General features: G+C 41.0%; 1 protein-coding gene across 1 annotated transcript in view; it reads left to right on the plus strand.

Annotated features, from left to right (window-relative positions):
- Window positions 1-9,886: 9,886 nt before the first annotated feature.
- Window positions 9,887-22,120, plus strand: part of KCNK5 (potassium two pore domain channel subfamily K member 5) — a 33,110-nt gene continuing 20,876 nt past the window's right edge. The window contains exon 1 of the mRNA XM_061470907.1: window positions 9,887-10,259. Within this exon, the coding sequence (XP_061326891.1) occupies window positions 10,074-10,259 (186 nt within the window). The 5' untranslated portion in view covers window positions 9,887-10,073. The remainder of the gene's footprint in view (window positions 10,260-22,120) is intronic.

Consider the following 22,120-nt stretch of genomic DNA (forward strand, 5'->3'; position numbering starts at 1 on the left):
CATGCCATCACAGTCACTGTACTCAGCAGAGCTCTGTAACAGCAGACTGGAAAGGCAGACCAATGCTCTATGCAAGGTACCATATATGACACTATGACACAACGTTCTGTTAACTATCATTCCATGTAGCAGACACTCAAGTGGGAACATTTCTGAATAGAAATTGCACTGTTCAAGCATAATCAAGGTACAGAGGCAGACCTCTCAAACAGGACAGAGTGGTGATATAGAAGCTTTCCCCTGCCAATAGTAGTTGCAACCTTCATTCTCTGTCTTCATAGTTCAGTAGGCACAAGGACTTTGGTGGTCTTTTCCAGATTGAGAAGAAAATATAAAGATCCCCACTCTCAAATCATCTTTAGTTCTCTTTAATCAAAATTCTCCCATGTGCAGAAGTGTAACACAAGAGTTACCTCCTTTTTACAGCCAACCTGAGGATTAAGAAGAACTTGGTTGCTGTATCCTGACCCTGCACACAGGGCTGAAATTCACTATTGTGCTTTGCATAGTCCTTCTGTGAGAAAGTCAATACAGGAATAAAGCATATACTGCTATTGACATTCTTATCCTATGCATCTGATTTCACTGTCTTCCCTGTTGGTCCAGCAAGCACTGGTATTACAGCAGAGGCAGATTGTCCAGCTAGAAGATGAGCTAGCTGCAGGGCTGGCCATAAAGAAGATACTGTGAGAAGAAACAGAGTATGTTAAACTGTCAGAGCAAAATGGGAATAAGGTGTGTGCCTGTTGTGTCCTCCAACCAACCAGAAAAAAAAAAGGCAATAAATCTTTCTAGTTTGGGGGACTTTCTAATACTGAGGACTTTATAGCTCAGCATTGTGAATGTGACTGTTTCAGCTGCAGGCTTTGCATATCACAGGTGGCCTGTGTTGGTTTTGGTGGTTTTCCACACGTGTCTGAAAGACGATTTGTGAGTTCTGATAAATTGCCTGGAAGTGGCCTCCCATGTGTGAGATAACAGTTGTTACACAAAGATACAACTTTTAGTGTTCTGCCTTCCAGTTCACATGTAACCTCCCACTCTCATTTTTACCTACTTTACCAACATATCATTTGGATACTTTTAAGAAATATAAATGTGCTGGGAGCAGGGAAAGTTCTACTGACTTTTCCCCCTATGGCTGTGCAATGTCTGCTTTTCTGAGGAGCTGAGTTTAAAAGCTGGATCAGGTGTGCTGGAATCTCTTCTCCTACCCAGTCTGTTTAAAACCAGACAAAAACGGTGTGAAGAGACTGACCAAAAAAGGCAGAGAACTGGATATGCAGCTTTGAAGTTAGTTCAAGAGAATCTCAGAGTCATTCTTTCCATTGTTATTTGAACGCCCTCATTACTGCATGGTACAGTGTATTCTTTGGGAAAGGAGTGCATATGGGGGAACAGATTGGACAGTGTTACAGTCTGAAGTTATTTGCTATTCATTTTGCAATGTAAAATTGAGAACATAATTCACTGCAGTGAGTGAAAGATGCATACTGCTGCTGCATGCACTGGCAAACTGTCGAGCTGCTAGTGAGAGCTCTTACTTATCACTGCACCCTGGCCCTGATGTGGAGTACATGATTGTTGTGAAAAGCCTGTGTGGAACTGCAACAGTCACACATGGAAAAGACTTGTCTCCTTAGCAGTGCCAAATTGCACCTTTTATACTATTCAAGGAATTTTTATTCTCGTTCTCTTTCTCTCTCTGCCACCATTTGAAGGTATTAAATCCTGCTATCCACACAGGACTGAAATCAGGCTTTACGTCTTAACCACGATCAATGTGACAACGTTACATTTCTGATCCAGAGAACACCGGACTCAGAGGCAATCTCCACGAAGTAGAGACCAGAAGGAAAGGAAAGATTCAAACTGGATCTTAAGACTTGAGATGTCTCGTCAGAAACACATATGAGTTTGCATCAAGATTAAATGAAGAAAAGACATTTTAGTTCAGTAACTCCAGATATGAAAGCTAACTTTTTTTGGGAAAACAAAGATGATAGCTGTAGTATCTGTTCATCATGTGGTCCTGTTGCCTACAACACATTTAGTGAAGGCCTCCAATGGCAGCCAGCCTGCACAACCCTTCCTACAGGCTCCAGTGCCACCCCTTCTTATAGTGACCAACTTACTGCTTTAGCAGCCTCTCCACTGTGTCTTGACAGTGAATGACCACACCAGCTTGTCCTGCTCTTGTATACTAGTGACATTAGATACCAAATTTCCCTCTCTGCTTTACCTATGAGCCCCAGTAATGTCCTTCCCACACTGCTCTGTTAACAGCTGCCAGATTTCCACACATTATCATAATAGATATTCCAGTTGTAATCTTTCCATATTGCTCTCCAAGCATATTTAGATGCCAGTGTTGCAGCATGCCCTACAAGCAGTCCAACTATAAAGAAGAGCAAAGGAATTTAATCTCTCTAGATTTCATACAAGGCACTTGAACACTCTGACAGAGAGCTGCAAAATAGCTCACTTCCCACTGCTGAGAATGATTATTTGTTAGTTAATGTATAATAGTGTCATGAGGACCTTTCCTGGCATTAGAAAGAATTTTGAGGCAGGTCTTCAGCTCATACGTGCAGGTTTAATGATCCTGTCCCAAGTGCTTGTAAAAGGCTAATGTTGAGACAAGTCTAGAACTAAATGAGGCCTTGTTTATTAAGCAAGGCTGCTGTATTTGTACTAGAGAGTACAGCAGAGGAAAGACACTGCTGACATTTCTTTTATTCACCTGGCTTAGACATTACTTATTTGTCACGTTTTAACAGTTCTGTGTCAATTATCAGGTCCTTTAGTCAAAATGAAAGTTGCATTGTCATCTGTTTATAATAGACACACATTGAAATAACATACAACACAATTAATGTCAACTGGCATGGTCTGGCCAGTTCTGTTAAGTGAAAGCAACACAGTTTCTTCAACCCAGTTAAGGAAAACGATGTTTTTGTTAGGGCAGAGGTAGATGCCATGCAGTCTGTTGCAGATGTAGTACAATAACTTCAGCAAGGTAGCCCAAGTCTGGCCATGTGCTTCTGACACAATGGCAGTAATGCAAGACTTATCTTGGAAGTGGGGGAAGAGCGGGAAGAAGGATGGGAAGTGTGTTTTCTGCTAGACATATTTCTACACTGTAATATGGGCAGCAGTAATCAGATCTCTTATGAAAATTAAAGGCTTCAGACTTCTTGGTATAGTGCCAGGGCAACCTTAAGCTGGGCAAAATGTTGCTGCTCCTCCTTTGCCTGTGAAAATTTCATCACAAAAAGCGATGATGCAAATTGCTTTATAGGATCACAGACACACCTTTTATTAACTCTGATTGTCACTGAATTGCAAAAGATCAGGGGTGAGAGTAGGGAGTGAAGCAAGGGTAGCAGATGAGGGAGCCCTAAGAGCCAGGCTCCCCAGACTGGGGAAACTGCGTTGTTACCAGTATCCCCAATCAGCGAGAGTTCTTGAGCAAAGCCCGCTGACCTGAATAAGAGTTTGCAGATTGGTCCCATTATTTGCATATGCTACTTTGTTCCAAAGAAATCTTAAACGTACGCAAGAATAGCACTGAGTTTTCTCTCCTGACTGAAGCAATGTCATCTGCAGAGTTCTCCCATCTCCTTATTAGCTCAATCTTTTAAAATAAGTTAACTACTACATGTAGTTTTTATTTCCTTATCCTCCCTTTTTCTTCTTCTCTCTTGGGCAAAAGAAATAACTAATATTCAATGGAAATGAGCTATGAAACCTGCTAACCATTAGTTTCTGTAACTCATGTTGGCAATGCAATATTCACTGGGGACCTCTGGTTGGCTTCAATGGTCCTCTTCAGTGAAAGAAGCAGCTAGGGATGTTCACCTCTGTTTGGATGTCCTTAGAGAGCACCATATCACTTCATCTTCATGGGGTCAGTGCTCCGTTCCCCATCCTTCTCTCCTTCTCCCCACCAACTGCTGCATAGATTTTTGCAGATGTACCAGATCCCCAGGTTAGAGGTTGTCTATTCGTATGCTATCTGCCATCCCCTTAACTCTGATTCCTACCAGGCCTATCCCACACCGCATTGCTGGCAGCATTGTGAGTCTCACCTGAGTTACAAAGACTCCTCCATAAGCTCATGGAGAACTGCAACATGGGCAGTTTGAACCTGCTCCCATTCACTCACTGCTTTCTCAGTTTGCCTGGACTTTGTTCCAGTTGTAAGGCCAACAGGCAGTTGAACATAATGAAGAATAGAGTACTGCTGAGGTGCTACACAATATGAGGAAAACCTCCAGCATCTGATTTGCTTTACCACCTCAGGCATGGGTTATTTTGCAATTGACTGTGACCATCCACATACATCCTGGAAAAGCCATTGAGAGCCAAGAGCATGGTGCTCACCATGAGACCAGGACCAGTGTAAGTTATAATATGCAGGCAGCTTTTATGCTTATTAACAGTGACGACAGTCTAGCTGTCTAGAAGCGCTAAACCACGTGGATTTTTTCCTGATGTCCTAACTTAGTCATTTTTGCGCCAAGTTGCCTCCCTAGAATCATATCTGCTAGTGATCTGGATTTGCTTGCTACTTCTGCACTGGGTTTGGCATGTAGGAGGAACCACTGGAAGGCAACAAACACTGAAATCCAAGTTCCCTCCAAATACTCTTAATATTCCTCCTAATAACGGTCTAGGAGGGTATACACCATAAGTTAAAAACCACTAGCAGCAGGCAAGCATTTCACTTGCAGACAGCCGTGGGTTTTATGGCTCAGACTTTGCCATTTTCTTTCCCAATACCACACATGATGGAAGAGGCACCACAAAGGACCATGTGACAGGTGAAGGGTCTGTAGAGGTAGGGTATGCCAGGAGCAGTTGTCTTCTTACAAAACTCCTTTATTCATGGAAGGAAAAAGCACATGCATGGAGACAGCATGGGACATGACCCAAGCACAAAAGCAACCAGTGTCCATAGAAAAAAATCTTTAAAATTCACACCCCTTCAATTGTATGTAGCTAACTCTCTTGCTGGTTACCCAATATTTTTTACCCCCATATAAGACCCAACTTAACCTCCCAAGCTGTTGCTGCAGGATTTGGAACAGGAGAATAAATTACAAGAATATGATTCCTTCTCAATGGTTTTAGGGTGTATAGTTGTCCTCATTTGTTATCCACAAGACTCTATTCACTCAAGAAGGGAAAAAAAAAAAAAGCCATCAACCCTCCCTCTGCTTTTTCCTCTGTGGTGACTTTGTTTCTATAAAGGGAAGAGGTAGGTGGGAACATCTCTTCAGGGATGTTGACTTACAAAATGTGAACACTACATGCCACACATGGAAGGGAGCTTGATGTGGATGTGGGAACTGCCTGGTCACACACAAGGTTCTCTGTGGACAAGTTGGCATACAGCTGCACAACCCAACTGAGAGACAGGGGAGGCAAACAGCTCCTTGAATTCTCCCCTGGAATATGCCCCTGTCATATTCAGGCAGAAGCAGTAACACTGGAGAAGACTTTTGCCCTTTGTGACACAAGACTGGTAAAAGTTAATTTAAACTGGCTTGGGAAATAAGTCTCAAAGCAATGTGCAGACATTTATCCATCTTAATGACACAAAACCAAGACTCAACAGTGATGTTTTACATAACCAAATAACAGATTGTTGCATTATTCACTGACTCTGTTACCATGGTGCTCAGCTAGCCTTGAGCATACTATCTAGAATAGTAATGTGCTTCAGGTATGATGGTAAAACCCAGGACCAACATTGTCCTAGCTGGGTGTTTTTGCCTAGGTGTATGCTGAACTGAATAAATCACTGACATTGTCAGTGTGAAGGACTATCATAAGCATTTGGTGCTACCTGTGTTTGTCTACAAGACTGAGGCCACGGTGAAGTAGAAAGAGAAGGCCAGTCTTTTTTTCGTAGAATATTTTGAAGGAAACTGGGTTTCATTATCCAGTGACTGCTGTGGATGGCTGAGGAAGGCAGTCATGGAAATACACACAGAAAAAAATGTTGAAATACCTGGGCTTCTTGATGAAGACATTTCTCTTGAATACTGCAGGTAACTCAGTGAAAAACAAATGAACCAAATGCATATTTTTCCTTGAACACATTACAGCCATTCCACACAGGTATTGTACTCATCACCAGTTATTCATTAAGCAGCATGACTAATGTCTATCACGTGGTGTTTGTTCACTCATTATCTGTCCACGGGTGAAGAAGTCTGGTGCAGTGGTATGCAGGTTGGTTTCTTTATTATTATTTAGTATGTGTTACTGTACATTCAGGGCACAAAACATGCTAAGTGTAAATACTTAGGTCAAGAATTGTGAACAATCCCACAGAGAATTTTTGAACTATCTACAAATGTCTCATATTAAATTCTACATCATCTGCAGACCACCCTTATCCTTTCCATATACTGGACTGTACCAGAGAAGGCAAACTGCTTGTCACAATAGTACACCCCTCAACTTACTTAAAACCATACATGGCTAGATGCATAGCACTTGAAAGCAATGTTGGAGTTGTCCAACTTTCAATGCATAGAGAAAAGTGACAGATGTAGAGTTGACAGGCCATCAACTAGGCAAAACCAGACTTCCAAGTGAAAAACGGCAGAGCCTTGAAGAGGTCTTATTTCATACTCAGTACAACATGCAGCCTTTGCCACTACATGACAGGTTTCCTTTGCCCAAATAATGTCTTTTATTTGATGTATCTAAAACATCTTCTGACATTTATCCAATCATTTCAGGCTGTTCTAGGAAACATCTGTACAGCAAATGTGTCTTAGACATACAGCTTGGATGAAAGAGATTTCCTTTTGGGCTGGACAGCCTGAAATAATGACCTATGCAAATAATATAAATGATTGATACTTATGGTATTGCTCACCACAGTGCTATCTGCTGTTTCCCGCCTGATTTTTTAATGAGATTTGCAAGCCTTTGAGTGAATAACCCCAGCCTTTTCATTAACTTAGCCAGCATGAAAAGCTGTGGGGCCTATGTGGCAGGTGCTGTGGGTTAACAATAAGGGTACTGTTTAATCCAAGGGAAACAGAGAGTAGAAAACGGCCATGAATAAAAGGATATAGGATCTTTAATGAGGTCAGGAGAGGCATTTTAGATCAGAAAGTACAAGAAGAGGCCAGCTACAAAAAAATATTCCTTCTTGCCACACTCACTTGGACAGCAGCATGAAATTATGCCTTGTAATTTGTTCTGCAAAAGACAAAGGACTCAAAGAGAAGTATCTAAATGCAAGAAGTTTGTTGATATTCAGAGGATTGCTTCTACCTGTGGGAGCTGTTGGCTGCAGTTCCTAAGGGGATAGACTATTCCTCTGGACGGTCCTCCTTCACCAGGCTCACCTCTTTGAAATTAAGAGAAACTCAAGGAGTCAGTCTATCAACAGCAACAGGATTTCAACACAAGGAAAAATGGTATGTGACTTACAGGTTTGTTTGTTTTTAAACACTGACTGACTCAGTTACTGAGAGCACTAATTATCACAATCATGATTGGGAGTTTAGACTGGAAAGCAGAAATGTTGAATAGAAATTGCAAACTTTTTATAAAATGCCTGGAACTGGTTTTGCTCTCATCTGTGCTTTGTAATTGCAGTAGGTTCAGGGTCATTCATGTCATTCCTTGTGCCTTTAAGATAGTGTTTCAGTGGTATAAATTGGCCTTTAGAGACTTGGAGGCAGATGGAGAAGGGTACAGTTTCAAAATTTAATCAAATACCTTCCAGTTATGAAGCACAGATGTATTATAGGATCAGGAACACATAAGTGTAATATTGCTATAATGTGTCAGGCTACTGCTGCTGCTGTTGGAATAATCTAACCCTTTGCAGGTGACTCAGAAGGTGCAAGAGCACCAAAAAGAAAATGATATCATAGTTTGCCTATGGGAACGGTTCTACCTCAATAACTTCAGTCACTTGCCATAAGTATTTACATACCTTACAGTTTCTAAACTTTAATTTTAAATCAGCAAGTGAGGCAATGTGGCCAATGGCTTTTCAAGTTTTGCAGAGGTCTTGGGCCAAGTGATAACACCTGGGAATAATTTTAGTGTGATAATTATGCATAATGAAATTCTTCTTTCCATTTTAGTTAACAGTTCTGCCTTACAACTTCATAAAACATCCCCTATTTTTGCCTTAATAAAAAATGTTACTGTAGTTTCTCTAAAGACACTTGTTATTTTAAAAATGTTCCTTATGATGCTTTCTATTTGATCCCGCCTCTAACACATATATATGATTTTTTTTGTTGCTTGGTTGGTTAAATTTTTGTTACTATTACAGATTGGCAATCCTTTTCTTAATGTTTTCTTTACACAACTGGGGAATCCCATGCAGATAATGATTCTGATCACGTAATGTGCTTGTGGATTTTGTGGTTTCTCCAGTCCTGTGTATAAGCTGCTGGGAACCTCCTGCAGATGTATTTTCACTGAGCACTAGACACTTTAGTTGGAAGGACTGATTAAGGGTCATATAATTTTCTGTGGGTAGTCTCACACAAGAGTAGCCACTGTGCATGATCGAAGTTTTACAGATAGGTGTCTCTGGATACCTCCTAACCAAGGCACATTCCTTTGCCTTCCGCATGCTCTCCTTTTTGTTTTCTCATACTCTGCTGTGTATTTTCTACTTACTTTCTTCCTCTTTCCCATTCTGCTCTAGTCTCCTTTCTCCTGTTTCAATTATGTCTGCGTGAGACATTTCATCTGGCTCCTCTCAGCCTCTTGGTGTGTGGACTCCAGTTTGCATACCTATATATCCTCAAATCCTTAGTCTTAATGCAGTTGATTATAGACAACTCTATTTTTTAGTGTCTTCTTCCTGTTGGGGGTTGTGTGTATGTGTCTGGAGAAGGCAGAAAAAAAGCTATCCCCACAAAAACAGTGTCTATATGGTGAATCACAAAGCACTTTGCTAGGGTGCAAAACACACTGCTGTATCCTCTCACTGACTTGCTCTTTCCCTGACCCATTTGACCCTATTTCCAGCCCCCATCTATTCCAAACAGTTGCGTTGCCTTCCTTCTGCCTCGAAGTGTGAACATGGAGAAGCCTGCACTTGTGCACGGGTGTAAGCAGCAGCTCCTAGGAAAGGCTTCATGAACGGGGTGAGCTTCAACGCAGCTTCAGCCCAGATGGGGTTTTGAGCATCCTGTGGAAAATAACTAGCCAGTGTTTCTCCTTGCTCCCAAACACGCACATAGTAGCATTTATTGAAAGCACAAAATGCATGAAGGGAGACTCAGTCCCTGCTGTGAAGGATCTGTAACACACACTTGTGGAAATCTCGGGGATGGGAGAAACCAGCCAACAGCCCCCCTTCTTCTCCTCAGAGCTCTTGCTTGCCTTCCCCCCTCTGCTTTGCCACTGCTCTCCTTTCACAGCGTTCCAGCTTCGAAAACGATAAATTCCACTGAACCTGGCAGCACGAGGGAACGGAGGGACGTCAACCCTTCTCCCTTAAGGCAAAACACGGAGCGCGAAGCGCGGCTCCGTGCACAGGGACCACCCGCTCAGGGGAAGGCGCCGGGGTCGGGCTCAGCTCAGCGGCCGCCACACACTCTTCCCCACGGCAGGGCGAGAAGAGCGGAGGTCGCGACTCCGCTCCCCCCCCTTCAGGCGGACCCCCGCGGGAGAGCGATGGTGGTGGCCGGACCCAACCGCCGCTCACCGCAGCCGTGAGGCGGGGCCAACCTTTGGCGGGTGAAGGGGCGCCCCGCCGGCCTTTCCCCTGGCGGCAGCCTCGCATGCGCGGGCGGGTAGGGGGAGGAAGCGGGAGAGCACCAAATTCAAATTGGTGCTGAGGAGGGAGGGGAGAAGACCAGGGGGAGCGGAGGAGGGAGGAAAGAAAGAAGGGAGGAGGAGGGAGAGTGGGAGGGGAGTGTGGAAGACTAAGGGAACGCGGCAGAGGCTGGGAGAGGCAGCACGGCGGACGGCGAGGGAAGCCAGAACTGTCAGGGGAAGGACAGGGCGGCTTCAGGCACCTACAGCCGCAGCGCGGGGCAGCCGCCCCAGCCCGTCCTCCCGCCGGCACCATGGTGGACAGGGGCCCCTTACTGACCTCGGCCATCATCTTCTACCTGTCCATCGGGGCGGCGATCTTCGAGGTGCTGGAAGAGCCGCACTGGCGCTCGGCTACCGACGACTACAAGCGGCAGAAGACGGAGCTGCTTAAGCAGTTCCCTTGCCTGGGCCAGGAGGGGCTGGACAAGATCCTGCAGGTACAGCGGGCGCCGGGGGTGCAGGGCGGCAGCAGCAGGTGCTGCCGGGCGCCTCGGAGCGGAAAATACTGCACCTTGGGGCGGCGGAGGGGAGCTGCGGGCGGCGGAGCCGGACGGCTCCCCGGGAGCACCCCACCGTAGCTGCGTCCCCACAAAGCTCGGTGCCTAAAAGCTGCCCCTCTAGCGGGAGCGCGGGGAAACCTCTTAATTATGCCTAACTGCTTAATGGTAGAGTGATTAAATAGGTCCGCGTTTCCTCCTCTTCCCCCGAGAAGTGGTGAAGGCGGTCGGGGTTGATTTCAGTTTTTGCTGGCTGGTCCTGAGGCTGGAGGAGCGGGCTCACGCACGCAGCATGCTCCCGCAACGCCTCTAGTAGCCGTGAATGCAGCTCTTGTTTTAGCACATGGGGTGGTTTCTTCTGCCTCAATGGGTCTTGTGTTACGAGATGAAGCCAGTCTTGATCCTGTTCTGTTTGGTCTGATGTCCTTCCCCTTCTCCTTTTTTACTTTATTTTCGTATTAAATGCTGAAAACGTGTCTGGGGGTTGGGTGCGGGTCCCGAGGTCAGTTGGGGTTATCGGCTTGCGTGGAGGGATGCTCACAACTCTCGTGCGGTTATTCTGATTCCAGGACAATTACTTCCTTCCAAGCTATAAGGAGTTGATAATCGTCCTATCTTGCTCATCTGGCAGAATACTTCTTCAAAACTAATCATTAATCAATAGCGTGTATTAAATCATAGAGCAGTACAAACTTGGTTAGTGCCTTCTTATGGATGTGGCATCCATCAAAATGTGGTGACAAGAAATGGTGAGCCATAAAAAAAACAGTTTGCCCAGATATGTAGGGCTCCAGTGATGAGAATGAGTAATTTGGGACTTTACTCCAGAGATGTTTATATTGACTATATCTTCTGGGATTTCTTTTAAATTATTATTTTATATTTAAAGTCACTAAGTTTACAAAAATGCCAAAATACAGAAGACTGAGGAAATGGCTCATTAGTTGTATTGGTGTAATCAATACTGTGAAAGCGTAGAAGAGTTCTTGATCCTAAAAGTTTATGGTTTAAATTCTCTTTCTTCATTTGGTGGCTGCTTTCTGTCTGCTCCAGATAGCAGAGCTTTCTGGTGGCATTGTTCTTCCTGTTACCATCTTAGTACCCTATTAAATGTGTTTTCGTGGTATAAAGTAGAACGGCTAGATAGAAGCTTGAGATTATAAAGCGATGTTGGAAAATGAAACATGCTGGGTTTTTTTTTGAGCAGGATTTTCCTGGAATCTTGCTGAAATCTTATTCTAGGTTGTATCCCAAACCTGTTCTCATATCCTTAAGAAAAGACCCGTATTTGGACTGGGATGTGTGTTAAGCCTGGCATGTTTAACTTGCTGCAGACAAAATGTAAATCTAGATTCTGGCTGAAATTAGGATGAAATTCATACTGGTATGAGAGTATCATTAGTTGTTTTGTTTTCCTGTGATCTTTATCACAATTAATCCTGAAGTGGCAGAAAGATTTTTCTGAAAACTTCACTGTCTGTTTTCTTCCAGACTTGTAGTTTTGTTCCTGTTCTTATTCAACTTCTATATGAGAAGTGATTGAAAGAAAGGCGAGTGGCATTTCTTGTAGAGGAGGATGGCAAGGTGAAATCTAGCCCAGCTGAAGCTAGCTGGGATGGGGGAAATCATGTAAGGACATCAGGATTTTATCCTGAGAGAACTATAAAGTATATCAGAAAAAGTCTTTGTCCATCCTCAACCACTATCTATGTTGCTTCTGTCAGGTTCTGCTGAATCTTCAGCACATTGCTAACATATGTTCTCTTTTGGCAAGTCCCAATGATCCTGGTCTCATATTAAACCTCCAAATATATCTAGAATGTTGTAGATTTGAAAATGTGCATCCCCATCCCCACCTCTGTTTTGTTCTTGTGAACCTCTTTCTTTAGCCTCTTCCATGGACTACTCGAACTTAAGAATAAGTTTTTAAATTATTTGACTAATTTCTCTGCTCTTGTCTCTTTACGTTTATTTATTTTTAAATTACATTTAGTCTTTATTTTAGAACTTTTTCTCCCAGTCTGCTTGAGATCCTCACTGACACATGTCTTTTCAGAGCCACATTGACCTTTGCTATTACTTTACTGATACTTTTTAATATCCCCATTTAAAACACACTGGACAAAGATCTACAAATATCACCAACTATAAAACTTAAAATGGTTGTTGGTAGAATGCAAGGATGCTAAGAACTGTTGTGTTAGCAATAACAATTCTGTTTCCAGAAGCGGCCTGAAAGGTGACAAGGATTGAGTTATTCAGAGACTGATCTCTCTTTTGCCATTGTTCCCTATCCAGGTTAGCTTGTGTATTCATCTGAGCCTAATGTTAGCTGTAAGTGCAGTGGAAACTCTGTGTGGAATGGCTACAAAGATCTGTAGTGTCATCTTAACCACTTAAAAAGATAAGTAGGTTATCAGCACAGATTCTCAATTAATGTGCTTCACATGACCATTTATGCAGGCCTCCAAAGGCACTCAGCCACAACCATGTCTTGGGACAAGGAACTATGTAATCTCAATAAGTACAATTACCTTGGAACAAGGTATCTTATGACACTGGAATATCTACAAAAATAAGTGTTTTTAATAGTAATGTAACTGCAATATATATTGGCATTGTGGACCCTTAAAAGTAGTGTAATATCTCTGTCTTGATAAAAATTTATAGCTTGTCCTTGCCTCTTGCTGCTGTGGGCCAAAGCCCTAGGACTCTTTAGGAAGAGGGGGAGAAGGCGAAGATCCACAGTAATGACACCTTTGCCAGCCCTGTTGTACGAATGAGGTTTGGAGAGTAAAGCAAATATTAAGGCAGTTCAGTCATTTCACTCTTCTCCAGTTCCTTACTTTTACTCTTTATTACTCCATCCTGATTGTGAAACATCAGTTTAATGATAAAGGAGCTATTCATGCAGGGAGGAGCCCTCTTGACCTTCACATTACTGTTCACATGAGCAAAGGTTAGCCAACACTGGGCTACATCTTATTTACTTGGAAATCCCTTTTACTAGCCCACCAGAGTCATCAAAATCTCAAATACTTCCTATTGATAAGCATCAGGAGTGATGAAAAGAAAATGAAGAATCTGAAGATGAGTGAAAATGGCTACTTTAAAACAGAGCAATGAAACTAAAAGAGAAGTTGTTAGCTCCATTTGGGAGACACAGACAAACATACTGGGTATGAGAACAAAACACTGAGGTCTTTATTTGAAAGCATACAAGACTCTAAACAGGCCTCAGAGAGAACTTTAGAAACCTAAATGTTTAGATTTAAAGCCCAGTGCTGTGAACAAACATTTAGAAGACTTTTAAGGAAAGCTTCTCCTGGGATATACATGGCACACATGACGTTTATGCTAAAGGAAGTAACAGTCAAGTAGCTTAATAATAATTTTTCCCTTTTTTTTTTTACGTCAGGATGTCTTCTCTACTCACAAATATCAACAGGTGCATTTACAGGATTTTGGTTTGTGTATGAGGATGCCAAAGTTTTCTTCTAGAATTGTTTGTTCTTGGAATTTGTCAGTTATATTATGAAACTTCAAAAATATTCTCTGATTCTGAGCACTTTTTCCCCATAATGCTTTACTACTTGCTACTTCAAGGTTTGAATCTATGTGCAATACTCTTAGGAGAGTCTGCAAACTATAGTTTTCTTAAAAACCTGAGCTAGGTTTTAAATTATTTTTGTTAGTTCAATATTTAATTAAAAAAAAATATGACTTATGCTTTGTAGCATGATTATTTTTTTTTCAATGTAAAGTTAATATGAACAAATCTTTCCCTTTCCACATGTTCTTCAGGAGATTCTAAAGTACTAGGCTTTGTTTGTTTGGTCTTTAACTTCCTGATCCTTTCTGTCGAGGGTATTCCTTTGTTGGAATGCCAGATGAGCTGTGTCTTTCAAGACTAAGACTTTTGTATGGGCTTAATGCAGTAAAGCTGAGCAGCTATCAGACGTGGACAAGTGGCTGACAATGGAAAATGTTTGACTGCAGAGCTGTTAACAACTACATCCAATACATCTTGTATAAATCTTTGAGGTGCAAATTAAGGCTTATGCCTGAGAAGTACTTATCACTAGATTTGTCAAACAGATATCTTTAATTATGCACCTACAAAGTTCAGAAGGGATGAACCGAGATGAAAAATGTAGGACCACTGTCCACAGTTCTCTGTGGCATCTCAGACTGTTTTACGGATATTGCCACTGCAGCATTAGGAGAAGAAAACTGAGAACAGGCAGTTAACAGCTATGTTACACCACAGCTTTTGCCTGTATGCTTCTACATGCAAACTCAAATGTAAGCAGGCATTCTTTTCTGTGTGTAGGGTTTTTTTTTGTGGTTTGTTTTTTTTTTCTTCCTGTTTAACCATTAAATTGTTTGAACTTTCTTGGAACATAGTTAAACAAAGCTGATAATGCATACAGTGCAACTTTCTCTGCTGATGGAGCAATAGTAGTCGATCAGAAGTTTTCCTGCAAAAGAAAGCCTATGGGCTTTTCCTTTCTCCTGCAATGTACTTAATCCTTGAGTGCTTGTAATACGTTGTCTTGTTACTTTAGGACAGAAGATTTTTGTCCCTGCCCATGGCAGGGGGGTTGGAACTAGATGATCTAAAGGTCCTTTCCAACCCTAACCATTCTATGATTCTGTGATTTGTATTACCTGAAATGTTACCTTCTGCTACTAGGCATGTTTTCTGGCAAGTTCTGCTTTAGAGGTGATGGCATGCAAGAAGATTTTCAGGTTATCAACAGCTTGTTGTCCTGAAAGGTCTTGGAACTCCTGCTAAGGTTCATAGTGTGTTTATGGTTATTGCAAGATATCTTCTATTGCAGGTACAGTGCAACGATGACTTTGTGCAGATTTCCTTCTTAAAAAAAAACAAATTGTTGTTTTGCTATTAATACTAATTAAACACAATTTATTTTTTGCTTTTCTCTGAATGCCGTTGACCTTCAGAGCAATCACATTTCACGCCAGTACTCCACGTAGATGTCAACATAGTAACATAGAAGCAGAAACAGGCTGGACTGTAAGTGACATATGGTAGTCTGATTAGCAGATGAGCATGTGAGAATACGTTTGTGCTTTGGTGCTGTAGACCTGCTGATCACAGTGCCTGTATTTGCAGGGATTTTATTTGACTCTTGGATTTGACTCCTATGGATTGAATGCCTATGAGCAAGTAATTAAATTTCTTCTAAAGTTTTATTTAGTCCAAAATCAGTTCCACTCATAAGCTCTAAGCCTCTCTGTAGTATGAAACAAAACATGGTCATGGGACAACTGGAAGAGTTGCACTCTTCATCTAAATTAAAACCCCACTTGAAGCTTTCCATGTTGCTACAGACATTCTCAAGAGAAGCATGCTTAGATGCCGATTGAGCCCTTAAATTGTGGTATGCAGTTTTAGTAGCTCTGTTTATTGAAGGGATGGCTTAGGCTTGAAGGCATAAAACTTCATCTTCCTTTATTTTTTGGCCTCATTCTGGTTCAGGTTCCTCAACAGCACTGCTGGTTCTAGTTACTAGATTTTTTCTTTAAAACACCAAGTTCTTTAGCAGGGAACTTCAGACTGGCAGTTTTTTGTGTCCACCCATGTTATTATGTCTTTATGTTAGTGTTCTTAGATATTGCTGTGTTTGTTATGTACTTACCAACGTTTTAATTGTAGGCAGGAGAGATGCCTCCTAGGCATACCTTGCCCTAGCAGCTCTATTTACAGTCAAATCAGTAAGGAAGTTATAATTTTTTTTTTTCCCATTGTGTTGTGTGAACTCCAGTGGATCGAAGGCACCATTAGGTGCAAAGTAGCTGCTGAAATGTTTTACACTCATGCCTTGTACACTGTTTTAAGATGATGAGAAGGGAATTAGAAACTAATAATAGGTTGTATATGATAGCCTCTGAATCTGAAATCAAGTTCCTTTTCTTACAATAGGTCTATCTGTAGTTTTTCTTGTGATGGACCTGTCTTGTTAACCCCTGTTTTGGGATCAATAGCTATAGATTAGCCCATCTATAGGACTATATTTCTGCCTTAGTGAAAGTGAAAGACATGGACCGTGATTGAGCAAACTGGCAAATACTAAATTGACCTTGTTCTGTGCTGGCATCTTACAAATATTGTGTAAGTAGGTTCCAACTACTGAGAAACAAAACCCAGACCTGTGTGTCTCTGAGGTTGCAACAGGTGCAAAAAAGTCCCAGTTGGACCTATCACAGGTCTCTGAACTCTGATCCTTCTTAGCAACAAAGATGACAGTTATTTAACAATATTAAAGTATTAAGTAATGAGATTGTCAGGTAATTACAGCGAATGGGTGATGGCTAATGGAACTTGAAGACAATTCTGTAAATGATTGTGAAGGTCCTGAGATAGAAAACATAGATACGGTACAGTATTCTTAGTGGCTTGGCTATAATACCAAATTCATCAGTGATGACTTCTGTATGTTACCTCCAAATGTTATCTGCATTTGTGTAGCCTACAGAAGTGCTCATATTGCTGCTCTTTTTTACTCCCAGCCCACTGAAAGGAGCAGAAGAGCTTTGGAGGAAAGTTGCTTAAGAGTCATATATGATCTGTCATTAGAGAAACAACAGCTGTAAGTATTTTGATCTGGCCTATTAGGGAAATGAGGCTGATGAGCCTCTTCCAGGCACCGAAGAAGCAGGAGAGGTGTTTGGAGCCAAGCAGCTGTATTAAAAAAAGAAGGGGTCTAATCAAGCTCACTGGTGGCACTGACTTCTCCTTTGGTTTTTCTTGCATCAGTCTGACTGGAACCCTCAACCTACTGCATGCTCAGCTGTTACAGCTGCTGCTAACCCACTTCACAGTCTGTAATGCAGATATATTGGAATCAAGCTAAATAGTTAAACTATGATAACTTGCCGGTTGAATTAGAATTCTCCCATTCAGGCTGTGGTGTGTATGTGACTGCAGAATGACAGGGTGGTTCTGTAATCAATGCTTGCCTTGTTGGCATGAGGGTTTTTGAAGGGCACTGGAATTCATGCTTAGAAAAATTACTCTTTCTTACAGCTGTCAGTGCACTCTGAAAGTTTTTTACCTGTCACTAATAATTTGCCCTCTTAAAATAATACTTGCATTTTTCAGAGTCGAATTTTGGGGGGTTTTAGAAGAAGGCAAGAGAAGGGAGAGGAAGAATGAAAAACTTTGAAGTTGCTTCTGTTGTAGCTACTGGGTTTTCTGCTACCGTTATTGTGTCTCTACATGATTTGTTATAGTAATACTAGATTTTCAAGGTAGTATCATAGCTGGATTGTGACTGTAGTATAACTGCTTTTTATGAAGTGCTACATAGTCTCTGCAGGGTCGTAAAGCTGTCAACTTGATTAATGAAATGAGCATAGATGTCTTTATTGATGTTTAAAAACAGCAAAATATAGTTCACACTCTGAGCATGCCTTGGCTTTATTTTCATGTGTTTTAAGAATGCTTACTCATCTCTGCTACAATTAGGACAGTAGGTTATTTGGACAAATGTCCCCACAGCTGGCTGCATGTTGTTTGCTGGTAGAGAAACACTTTCAATACAGTGGTTTCACACTAGGCATTGACTAGGTGCTTTCAGCTGAGTTTTGTGCATCTTAAGGAAAGCATCTCACTTCTTTAAGGTAACTGCAGCTTTTCTGTGGGTTTGGTGACTGTGCTGAGCAGTTTTTAATCTTGCGGGTTCTGTACTTAGCAGTGTGCAAGTGCTTCCTCCGTCTCAGCTTCTAAGAAGGTAATAGGTGCCTGCTGAATGGTTAGAAATGTCAGTTGCAGGAAATCCAGGCTAGGAAGGAGAAGAGTGTAACAAACAGAAGACAGCAGCTATAGTGTTCCTGCCATCTGATCCCTCTTCCCTTTAATACAATAGCAAGAAGATAACAGAGTGGTTTGACTTTCATACATCCTCAGGGGTGGGATCGTTAAGAAGTGACAGAGGAGTCTGTTAATTACCTGCCACCTGTCAGTGCTGTAAATTACTCTTTGCCTTAACTTGACTTGTGCTAAATGTTTAGGAGTGGCCTGCAAATATATGGGAAACATGAATCTGAAAGTGCACACTGTTTGGTAATCTTAAAGTTGACAGGATTTTCAGTTTACTAAACTTGCTTTTTCAGTTATTCAAAACACTGTCTACAGGACATATGCAATGACTTGTTTGCCATCAGATTTTGCCCAGGAACTAAATGTGATACGGGACTGAAAAGAAGAATTATTGAAGCAGTATCTGCTCTGCTTTTTGTCAAATTTATTGATTAGAAGCTCTCTTGGGAAGAAAGCCTCTTCTGTGTACTTTGTAATATGCCACAGAGCATTATAAAATAGCAGAAGATCATATTCCAGTGTAGCATGTTGTGTGTATTTAGTTTTTAATGTTATACAATCCCTGTAAAAATGGGAGTTGTGTGTATGCTGACACAACAGTGTTTAACAAATAATCTAATGCGTAGGCAGTTCTTACCAGCAGACCGATGCTATTGCCAGTTTAATTCCCTCACCCTGTAGAAGAAACAAGATAAACTAGGCAAATTATTCTGTTATTTATTTGAAAATATTTGTCCAGAGCAGCCTTCTCTCCTTTCCCAATCCTTCTCAAGGATCAGTCTTGAGCTAATATAGTGTTGCAGGTATTTATAGTAACACAAAATAATTTGTTTCAGGTTAAGCCCTGGATAAAGCTAATAATGCATAGTAAAAAATCTTGAAGCAAATAGTGTTTCTGTGTCAAATTTTTTTCCCCTTGTTGCTCCTCTTAACATGAACTAATCACCTTGCCATTAATACAAAGCATCCTGTCCATGTTGACATTGGAAGCCTCCCTTGCCTTGCCTCCTCCTCCTGCTGTCTGATGGACAAATGAAGGGAGAGAGACTAGATTGAGGTTATGTAAAGTTTTTGGTTGACCCCACAAACTTTTTGTTTGTTTGGCTTAACAGAGTGAGTTAGTAAAGCTTCTATCCCAAAGTTCATAGCCAACAATGTGACTCTGTCTTGCTCCTGCTCTGTAGTTGAAAAGTCTACTGCTCCACCCAAGTCTGATCACTTTCAGTTTTGTTTCATTAATTTGGTGGTGTTGTTTTAGCAGCACCTGCTCACTTTTTTCCCTCTTTTTTTCCCCCTCTTTTTTTCACTTGTGCTACCAGCCCACTTTGTCAGCAACTTCTAGTATGTTTTCAGAGAAGCAATAACATTTTGTATTGAAATTTGGGGGTGAAATGCAAAAATGCTGATGAACCCAAAAGCCTATTCCCTTTAATACAATAGCAAGAAGATAACAGAGTGGTTTGACTTTCATACATCCTCAGGGGTGGGATCGTTAAGAAGTGACAGAGGAGTCTGTTAATTACCTGCCACATGTCAGTGCTGTAAATTACTCTTTGCCTTAACTTGACTTGTGCTAAATGTTTAGGAGCCTATAACATTTTGGTCATAACTACTAAGAAGCAAACCCAAATAGTTCTTAGGCTGTTTCAGCAAAGTGACTTTTTGTATATTTCTTATTCTGAAGCGTGTTTTTATGCATGGTTATAAATGGAAGAGAGCATAATGTGCTGCTTAATGCAATGTTACTGCTGCAATTCATTCACTGATTTGAGAAGCCTCTTCAGCTCTCTGTAAGCAAAGTTTTCAAGCTTGGATTACCTGTGTTTTGACTTGTCCTAATTAACTATTCTTATATACTGAAAGCGTGAGGGTAGGGGGAAGTTTAAAATGAAACTCGGCTTCCTCTTTTACTGCTTGTGTGTTGTATCAAGGTGTTTCTGTCTAAATATTCCAATTTATACCCTTTTATGAGTGAGTGAAAATCTGAAGGTTAATTAGATTGCTGGATTGCTAATTCTGGTGCTTGAGGCCTTGTTTAAATGGGGGAGGGTGGGGAATTGCAACACTTCAAAGGTATGGTCCAACCCCTCCCCATCTAGTTAATGAATCTCAGTAAACTGTTTTGGTTGACACTAGGATTGTTTTGCTTTAAATCTACTTAAATCAATTTCAACAAAACCGAAATACATTATTTTGGAAACTCACTGCTGCATGGGTTAGCATCTGCTTATGCAATTGGTACCAACTCTGTTGCAATAGTCTCATGTAAACACTGTCTGGTTCTAACCCTGCCTAACATAGTTCACCAACTGGTGTGAGAGCTTGATTAAACTCTTGACTCTTCTGCTTCCACTTTCTTATCTCTAAAAGGGGGAAAACAGCATTTCCAAAGCCCTTGTAAAGGGGAGTTGGCTACATTAGTCACCATGCATGTAGTCAGATAGGAAGGAAACCTAATCTGCTATTACAGATTATTCAAACGTCTTATTTTCAACTGATGTAACAGGAAAGCTCTTGAAATACTTTCCCCGCTTCCATCCAAGGAAAAGTGTGTTACAAGCATGTTTACTCAGAAGCCCTCAAAATTAAGCTGTATAAATGAAAGTTATGAAATAGTCTGATAGGTTGTATTTCAAAATGAGAAATAAAAACGGCCAAAGAAAAATTGGGACACTCAGCATCTGCTGAACAGCTGCGGTTCTCATGCAGCAGTAACCTTTAGTTAATTTGTCTTCAAAACATGTCTATGTGAAACTTGGGAAAGTGAAAAGGAAACAGTTCTATAATTGCATTAATCACAAGAGCAAGGGAATGCTGGTAAAGCACTGAATATGCTTTTCATCAAAATAGTTTATTAACTAGTTCATTAAACTGGAATTTAGTCCTGAAATTGATGGGGAGGGGGAATCCGTATCAACTGTTAAATTCTGTAGTCACGATCTGCTGTAAAGAAGTCAGCTGCCTCTTCAAAACTGCTAGTATTTAAATCCGCCACATATAATAGGAAAGGAGAAATAAAGTTAAGCACCATTAGTTCATTCAAATATAGAATCTGTACATATCACAAATAGGTAAGCTTTAGCATATAATCCTGCAATGACAAAATAGTTCCAGTTAACTAATTTGCTGAATTATGAGTTTCACTTATTTAATTCTGCAGAAAACCACAAAAAGGAAATAACCTTGTTGATCTCTTTCCGTTAATAGCCCTCACATTGTTTGTCCTATGAATTATGACTTATAGGAAAATTAACTGCCCATGCTATACATCATGTATAAGCAAATCTTAAACAGTGAATGCTGTAAAAATATTGACATGCCTCCAAGAGGTTAATATCCCTACAAATTATCACTTTTTTCCAGAGGAAACAGTAACACCTATTTTTACTGCAGAATGGAAGTGCAGCTCTGTTCATTTACTTTTTTTCTTTTTTTTTCTCTTTTTTTATGGGCTCTTACCACCTAAGTCTCACTTGACTTCACATTTCATCCTAAAATAGAAACTATTCCAAAACTTGAGAGTTTATTGCAGAATTAATTCATTCTCTAATTACAGTAGTTTACCTTTAGTCTTCTTTTTCACACATCTGTGCTGGGAAGTCACTAATAAAGTATGCTGTTAGCTAGCTGTTATGGGAAAGAGGTTATCAGCAGGACAGCAAGGGTTAGAAATGAGGAGAAACTTAATTCAGATATAATGATTCAATTTGCAAAAAATACTGCACCTCAAAATTCACTGTGTAGCACCTTACAACTGCTTGATTTCTGATCAAACAGTGGCTTTAAATTCTTCAGTGCTTTCTGTCAAGGGCTCAATTGCATGCTTGATTTAATTTATAAGAACTAAAGCTGCTGATGTGGCCACAAGAGAGTTCATGATTACACACTTAAGATACAGAAACATAATAAATATTTCCAAAGACCTGATCACAGATTTCTGTAGAGTCACATG

This window comes from Pezoporus flaviventris, unplaced genomic scaffold (genome assembly GCF_033815535.1).
Source record: "Pezoporus flaviventris isolate CSIRO_AGI_PZ_B2104156 unplaced genomic scaffold, CSIRO_AGI_Pfla_v1 ptg000066l, whole genome shotgun sequence".
NCBI lineage: Eukaryota > Metazoa > Chordata > Aves > Psittaciformes > Psittacidae > Pezoporus > Pezoporus flaviventris.